The sequence below is a fragment of the Vombatus ursinus genome, unplaced genomic scaffold (assembly GCF_900497805.2).
Source record: "Vombatus ursinus unplaced genomic scaffold, bare-nosed wombat genome assembly UNPS02014772.1, whole genome shotgun sequence".
Classification (NCBI taxonomy): Eukaryota; Metazoa; Chordata; class Mammalia; order Diprotodontia; family Vombatidae; genus Vombatus; species Vombatus ursinus.
In genome coordinates this window covers 28,461,903-28,470,816 of record NW_020954550.1, presented here as the reverse complement: position 1 = coordinate 28,470,816, position 8,914 = coordinate 28,461,903, and the positions used below count along the sequence as shown (strand labels likewise).

The 8,914-nt window shown below is 33.6% G+C and overlaps 1 protein-coding gene across 1 annotated transcript in view; it reads right to left on the bottom strand.

Annotated features, from left to right (window-relative positions):
* The window catches only part of HCN1 (hyperpolarization activated cyclic nucleotide gated potassium channel 1), a 577,083-nt gene that overhangs the window by 111,263 nt on the left and 456,906 nt on the right, over positions 1–8,914 (bottom strand). The window contains exon 5 of the mRNA XM_027863629.1: positions 5,078–5,224. Coding sequence (XP_027719430.1) covers positions 5,078–5,224 — 147 coding nt within the window. The remainder of the gene's footprint in view (positions 1–5,077; positions 5,225–8,914) is intronic.

Here is an 8,914-nt window from a genome sequence, read left to right as displayed (position 1 = left end):
AGAAAGAAAGAAAGAAAGAAAGAAAGAAAGAAAGAAAGAAAGAAAGAGAAAGAAACCACTTTGGGCTTCTGGTGAAGCCTACAAATCTCTTCTCAGAATAATTTTTAATAATTCATAATTGAAAGAAATAGTAATTTTCAGTTAAAGGTTAGTGAAAATAAGATGTGATATTTTCCCATCCAGGTTCACAGCACCTCTTTCCAAAAATCTGTCCATGAGCCCCTTGGGTAACTTATAAATATTTATCAATTAAATGTTGAAAAAGAAAAATAGTGGATGTTTCCTGCATGATTTTATATCTGTAAGGTAAGGATACTCACCTATATAAATCATGATTTCAAAGGTCTTTTTTAGCTCAGAAATTGTTTGATTCCTATATCCCTATGTGCCTTTGTTGTTGTTGTTTTTTCATGTGGTACTTATCCTTAGGGAATCTTTGTGAATTAGATTGAAAGCTGGCCCAGGCATCAGACATGAGATCACCAAAGGGTGGAGTGTTCCTTACTCTGTGTTATGATGATAACAACAACTACATTCTTGATACTTTCTGAATACTTCTGACTTCTCTCAGGTATTCCTGAGTCAAAGATCATGGGACCCTGAAATGAGAAAGGTTTATTGCCTGGCTATAATACTTAACTAAGGACCCTCTGAGAGTGTAAAACGTGAAACTATTCCACCTATAGAGAACATGTTTAGCCAATGCAACCCTATTTTTGTGGTGGCACCTATGACAATTTATGGACACCAACAGGGCAAAAGTGAATTTAGAAAATAGAAGGTAGATTTAGAAATAAAAGCACATTTCACTTTTATTTTTTTCTGTGTTATCATTGAGATACTCAAAGGTCATGTCTCTATATTATGATTTACCTAACAAAATAGGGTAACCATCAGATAGACACTTGTTGGATTTCTTTGTAAGGAAATTTTAACCACTTGTCTCTAGCATATTCAAAAGGCAAGTTATTTAATTTTGACACAAAAACAAAAATTATTCCAACACATCTGGTTAAAAAATACCTACCATCTGAATGGAGTTACTTGCATATGGGGTAAGCCATTTGAAATAAATTTTAAATTCATATAAATGTCTCTTATCTCACTTCAATTGTAAAGCCTCAAATTAGTTTCATTATTTAAATTATGTTTGAAGTTATTAAAAAAAATTAGGGTTAAAGTCTATGATGCAAATAGACAAAATGGAGCACGAGCTGAATTTCTTACAGGTATGCTTTCTCCGTAGAGAAACAGCCTGGGGTAATGGAAAGAGAGTTGGTCTCAGATTCAGGAAGACATAGATTCAGGCTAGGCCTCTGAAAGCTACTATGTTATCCTGTAGAGGGAATTTTCCCATTTACATTTCACTACCAATGAAATCGGAAGTCCATCCCTAACTCCCCAGCAGAGAGAGAGAGAGAGAGAAAGAGAGAGAGAGAGAGAGAGAAATGGTGGCTTTAAAAAAATAAGTATATGCCTGACTACTGGAATTTAATTTGAAAGACTTGATTTGTTCCTCTTTTGGCCATGAAACATCTGCATATAGGATTCATATAGAAACCACAGGTTAACAAGGGCAACTAATATCTCAAGGAAAATAATGAGCATATTTTGATAAAAGTCTATTATTTTAGAGTAATTCTCATGTAAAACCATTTGAGTTAAAAAACCCACAACTTTAAAGCCTTATTTTATTTTTACCTCAGAACATCGCAATGCTATATCAAGTCAAACTAGATATAGCATTGCAAAAATAAACATTAAAGCTATAAAATGTATATAAAATGTACATCTTATATTTTAACTTTCACTTAAAAATTCATAACAAATAATCTAGTATTCTATATTAGTATATATAGTATTCTCTCTATAGTACACCCCAAGTCAGTTTAAATCCTGTTAGAATCTACTGTGTTATTCAGGAAATTTTGAGTGGTAACATTAACACATTATCACTAGCCTTTCAATCATTCAGACTCAAAGTCTCACTTAATAGAATGTAAGCTCTTTGAGGGCAGGGACTGTTTCATTTTTTCTACCTCCAATGTTTTGTACATAAGTAGGTACTTAATAAATGCTCAATAATGTACTGATTCCTCCCTTTCTTTCCTATTTCTGGTTAGTCACCATGACTTCTCAGTCCTCCTTTTGCAATTTCTTTTATGTCTATTGCTTTCTTTTCATTCCCACTGTCACTATAATTCAGGGTCTTATCACTTCTCCCTTGGACTACTTCAAAAGCTTATTAAGTGATCTCTTGCTTTTTTATCTCTTTCTATATCCCATGCACTTCAAACATTTCACGAAAATACACATTCTGGAAATAGCACTTTTTTTTTTCCTCACATCACTCCTTTGCCCAAAACCTTTAATGAATTCCCACTACCTAAATAATTACATCTGGTCTCTTTATCCTGGTATCCACAGTCTTCTATAATTTGTTTTTAACCTATCTTTCTAGGCTTATCTCCAATTACTCTTATGTGACCCCTTGGCTTCTGCCATACTTCTCTACTTACCTATTTCCTTATATATATTATTTACTTTGTACTACAGCACTTCTCAGGCTAATGACCCTCACCACAGATACTCCATATCCTACAAATACATCAAGATCATCATCAATTCTCACCATCTCTGTGAAGCTTTCCCTAATCAGAAATGATCTTTCTCTCCACAGAACTTTTATAGCACTCAGTGGTTGTGCCATTTATTGGAAACACATGTTTGCCCAGAAATGATTAATCCTATTCCTTCAGTTATATATTACTTATTTACCCAACTAGAATGTAAGCTCCGTGAGGGTCTGGGCTATGTTTTATACTTCTTTCTAGCTCTGTCAGTTTGATGAGCAGTGTTTTGTATATCAGTCAATCTGTCAATAAATTTACTACATGCCTGGCACTGTGCCAAGTACTGGGAATAAAAATAAAGGCAATAGACAGTCTTTGCTCTTATGGAGCTCACAATCTAATGGAAGAAGCAATATGTAAGCAACTATCTACAAATAAGCTATACACAGGACAAATTGGAAATAATCAATAGACAGAAGGTTTTAGTATTAAGGAACATCAGGAAAGGCTTCCTAGAGAAGGGGACACTTTAGCTGAGACTTAAAGGAAGCTAAAGACATTAAGAGATGAGGAAGGAGAGCATTCCAGGCATGAGAAATATCCAGTGAAAATTCCTAGAGTTGCGGGATGGAACATCTATTTCAAGGAATGCAAAGAGGATGGCATCACTGATATAGGAGACCCTCAACTAAAATCTATTATTTGATTGACTTCAACTTATGAGAGACCAAAGGATATTCTCTACATTCTTCATCTCTTTTTCTTTCTATTACACCATGACACCTTCACTGGCCTCAAGTTCTTCATACATAAAATGAGAGAGCTGGATTTGGTGGTCACAGAGCTCCCTTGTAACTATATATTGATGATTCTATTAGTCAAGCCATTCTGCACAAGTCCTATAATAAATGAAATACTTTTGTTAAGTATCCTTCTAGCTCCCATTATCCTTCTGCTACAAGTATAATCAAAAAGAAGTGGAAATTCTGAGTGTAAATTGAAAATAACATGTATGCTTAAAACAGTGGAGCTGACAAAATTCACTGGAAAAGTTTGCTCGAAAAAGAAATGTATTTTCAAATATTCCAGTACGTAAATATTCTATATATTGCTTTGAGGTATTCTTTTATTACTAGATAACCACAAATGACTTTTACCCTACTTTTTAATCCATAGTTTTCCAAGTAGTATTGATTACAAATTGCTTGAGGAGTAACCCATGTAGAAAGGTGATTTTTTCATTGGTAAGTATAAGGAATTGAAGAATGTTGAGAAGAGGAATATAGAAGAATGGCATCTATTTGAGATCATAATTTTACATCTAATGATTCTTTTGTTTTCATTTTAAAACCTTTGAAAGAAAAGAGGCATTATGGGATAGTGGTCCTAGAAAGCCAGACTTAAAGTCATGAGTTCTGAGGTTCACATTCTGCCTCTGACACAAATTAACATTGTGACCAAGGACAAGTCCCTCAACCTCTCAGGAACCTAGGTGATTCTCTAAGAGAATTATACAATAGTTATAGTACATATTATTGAAAAAAAATTTGCACACCTAGAGTCACAGAAAAATCACATGTTCCAAACAGCATCCTCCCCATCCAAAAAAGGAATAAACTATAACTCTGATTCATTAAGAATGGCCTAATGAAGGTGAAGGGACTCCCTATACCAACCCTAGTTTGCAACCATTCTTTAATTTAGTTTCAGAAGCTGCCTTGAAGATTGAGCAATCAGCTAATATCCTCCAAAGGGGAGACTTGAACTCAGATCTGCTCTACTTCAAGGTCAACTGTTTTTGTTCACTACACCAAAGAGAGTGGTAGATTAGAAAAAGGATGGAGATGAGGATTTGTTTGCCACCCTTATTTAAAATAAAACAAAACAAAATAAAACCTAGGCCTGTCATCTACTAAATGAAACATCTGTACTTTACTGAAATAAATACATTAATGTACGGTAGAATGTTTCTTATTATTATTTAAACTTTTTAATTAGAAAGTTTGCTTTCAGCTTTAAAAAAAGGAAGTAGTTATATTTGAAATGTCACGCCTAAAGGGAAAGTGCAAATGCATATTATACATTCTTTGGAAGTTTTTTTTTTAAATAAAATAAACCCAAACCTGAATAAATCAATAACATAACAACATTGATCTTCTCTCAAGTATAGGCAGGATTTGTCAGGACAAATTGACATCTCATATGCTCTCAAGTACAATGGCTTACAGAGGTCTAAAAATAAGGATGCCCAGTCAGGGGCAGCTGCCTCATATGACATGAAATCAGGATGAAGAGGGCATTTGCCTAATTTATTTTTTTGAAGAGAGTACAAACCAACTGGAAGAAAACATACCCTGAACTTTCTGCATATTGCAGAAAAAAAACTGGTAATTGTTCTGTTATGAACTATTTGTTCTTCCCTCTGAGTCACGATCTAAACATAAAATTCTCCTACAGAAAGAAAAGACAAAATTGTACCAAATGGTGAGTGAGAGTGAACTTACCTCCCTCAGAGGATCATTAAGCTCACTGAGGATGTTTTCTTCATCGAAGATTTTGCCCTGGTACCTGTGTTCATAGTAGTCATGAATTTTCTGGCGCATATCAGCTGGTAACTTGTGGAATGACATGTATTGTTCCACTTGCTTGTACTGCAAGGAAAAGGGAGGAGGGGAAAACAACAGTTTATTTCATTATGTGAAGAAACCACTGACTTTTTTTCAATAACTTCTATACAAATGTGTTGAAAATGGTCTGTTAAAAAATGACAGACTCCTTTAATTAAAAAAAAACATTTTTCAGTATCAACCAATGTTTAATAATGCTGTTTGAATCAGACTGAGATAATACAATATAAATGATCCGTTCATCAGAAAGATGGGAGAATGAAGAGTTAGTAGTGAATGACTTAAAAGTATTCAATTGCAAATAACCATCTGGTTGCAGAACAGTTAAGAAATACGTTAATGATGCCACATTCTTTGGGGCTTCTATTCAATTTGAACTGCAGAAGGGAATCCTAGAGAAGTTGTTTTTTAAAAATAACCACCTCAACTGAAAGAAATATTTTCTAAGTTTCCAGCAAATTGAATTTGAGTTCAATTCAATGAACATTTACTACATACTTACTACGAGCATAGTGTTATCTACTACTTAGGAGTTAACCTCAACTTAACTGATTGTCAAAGAATTAGTAAGTTTTAACTTAATCCACTTTTTTTCCCTTCCATCTCATGTTGGAGAGGATCTTATTTTTAATTCAGCTGCCTCATATTTAACTGTAGGTCCAAGCAGGAGGAAATCACAGATTGGGAAAGGGGGAATAGCTTGTTACAGTGACAATATTTATGACAAGTAGCAAAAGAAAGAAGAAAAATTATTCAAAACATTTGAAATGAACATTGAGTTTGATGTTAAGCAAAGAAGATATTTGAATAATTGCCACTTTTGAATGCCTTTTCAAATGATGCTCCCTTCTCTGTGATTAATTTGAATATTTAGGGGCAAGTAAGATCCTGATATCTTCAAATCAAGAAAACAAGTATTTCCTGAGGACTTGATTTGTGCCCATCATTTTGTTAGGTACCATGAGAGCTGGAAAAGATGTCCATGAACTGGTCTTGGAACTAAAGGAGTTCATAGTCAGGACAAAATCATTAAAGAGAATAGTGCAAGACAGACTAATTGAAATGTCAAGAATTTTAGCACAAAAGGGCTATGGAGGTTAAAGAAGGGTAGATGCTTGATATGAAATTTTCTCTACAAGTCTCTTTATTCAACCAAAATAAAGGTTTCCTTTTATGCAAAGCATGTCCTCTTGGCAATATAGTAACAAAAATATAAAAATAACAAAAGACAAATATATTTATAATGTAGCTTTAAAAACATTTCTGAACATTTTTCTACACATAATTCTATTCCCAAAATACTACCCCTTCCTGCAAACAAGTGGTGAATTGTTCTTACTATGAAAAAGATGAGAAAACTTTGAACAATTAGATAGTGAATTCTTTTAAGGTAAAGATTGTCTTTTACCTCTTTTTGAATCCCCAGCACTTAGTGCAATGCCTGACATATAGTAGACTCTTAAGAAATGTTGATTGATTGATTTGGACAAAGGGTGAGACAACCAAAATTATTTAATAATGATGATGATATTATGACTATAGTGCTAAATGCTTGCAAATCTTTCTACTTAGGTTATCTCATTTGTTTTTGTCGTTCATTCCTTTTCAGTCATGTCTGACTACGACCCCTTTTGGTGTTTTTTTGGCAAAGATATTGGAGTGGTTTGCCATTTCTTTCATTTTACAGATGAGGTAACTGAGGCAAACAGGATTAAGTGACTTGCCCATAGTCACACAGCTAATAAGTATCTAAAGCTAGATCTGAACTCATGCAGATGAGTCTTCCTTACTCCAGGCCTAGTGTTTTATCCACTGCACCAACTAGCTGCCCTTTCTCATTTGTACCTCTGAATAATCCAGTGAAAGAAGTAGTAAAATTGTCCATTTTACCAATGAGGAAAGTAAATCTCAGACAGATTAAGTGACTTGCTGAGTAACATAGACAGTAAGTTATCAGAGGTAAGATTTGAATCCAAATCTTCCTGACTCCATATGTAGTAGTTATTCTACTAAGCCAAGCCATCTTTGTTTTTGGTGGTGGGATACATAGTAAAAATGTAACAACTTATCTGATTATAATTCTAATGTTCTATTGTACAGTAACATACCTTTTCAGATTTTACCTTTTCTCTGAATTATGCCTATCAGAAAGTCATATCCTTTAGAAGAGAGGTAGTGGTAGGACAGGGGATAGAGTCTGAGCCTGAAGTCAGGAAGATTCACCTTCCTACATTCAAATGTGGCTGCAGACACCTATTAGCTCTGTAACCCTGGGCAAGTCACTTAACACTGTTTGCCTTGGTTCTTCATCTGTAAAAATGAGCTAGAGAGAGAAATGGTAAACCATTTCAATATCTTCATCAAGGAAACCCACAATGGAGTCATGAAGAGTCAGACATGACTGAAATAACTAAACAACAACAAAGTATAATAGAATGGAAAGGAGAAAGAATTTAGAGTCATGGGATCTGAGTTCAAATCCCAGTTTAACACATGTGTGACCATGGTTGGGTAGGTAACTTCTCTGGGTCTCAGTGTTCTTATATATAAAACAAAAGTTTGGGACTAGATCACTTCTAACAATTCTTTCATTTATATGTCCATGATCCACAATACAAAATTCAAACAAAATAGACTTTACATCTAATAAGGACCCTTAAAAAAACACCACAATATTTAGGGCAGTAACAACAATTTTTTTTTCCAGGAAGGACATTTTCCAACTTTGTGTATCAGAAGATTTTAGTGAGCTCACTGACAACAAAATTCCCCCTACTAATGTAAGGTTTAGGGAAGGTAATTTCAAAACTCAAGAGCAATATTGAAGAGGTAACTTTATTTTTATACATGTCTCTGATTAGCCTTGTTTTTATACAATATAATAATATTGGTATTAGTTCAATAGATTATAATTATTTATTGAAGTAAAGATGCACTTACTTGGCAAATGACACAGAATTATTTTCTTTCAAATTTTTAGAGGGTTTTGTCATTGTTGTTGTTGTTGTTGTTTTTGTTTTGTTTTTACCTGTTTCATTGGTGAAGGAAAATACCTGTGAGGAAGCCCTTCTACAAGTGAGGTTATCTGGGACATTGAGGGGTTAAATGGCTTATCCAATGTCATGCACCTAGTGAAAGTTCCATATATGAGACTTGAACTGGGCTCTTCCTGATTCCAGAGAGCTTTCTCTCCATGTAATGGTGACTACCATAGTTTTTAAACTTCGCATATAAAATTCTCATTTGTTTCAGATATTTACAGGAAACCACTATAAGTAATAATCAGATGTATTTTAATGTGTCACCTAGCACTACACAAACAGAAGGCAGTGGGTGATTATTTGTTGAGTGATTGACTGAACTTAAAGTTTGGTATTTGTTATAGTCCTTTTCTTAAACCACATATCTTTATGAATCTATAGCCTCCTTAGTGAATTTGTGATCATGAGCTCTAATACTCTATAGCATGTTCTCATCAATGTTCAATAAAGTAAATTAATAAGATTAGTAATCATTCAATAAAGTAAATTAATAAAATAAGAAATGAAAATCTTTTGTTAGAAAACTTTAAAAAAATGTATACATTGATATTTATTTCATTTGTTTCTAAATCTTAATATACTGTCCTTGAAACTTTTTTTTATAAATAATGGAAAGGGTAATCTAAAAACATGTTGTTTTTTAAAATTCATCCTTGAAATTTAAATATATGAG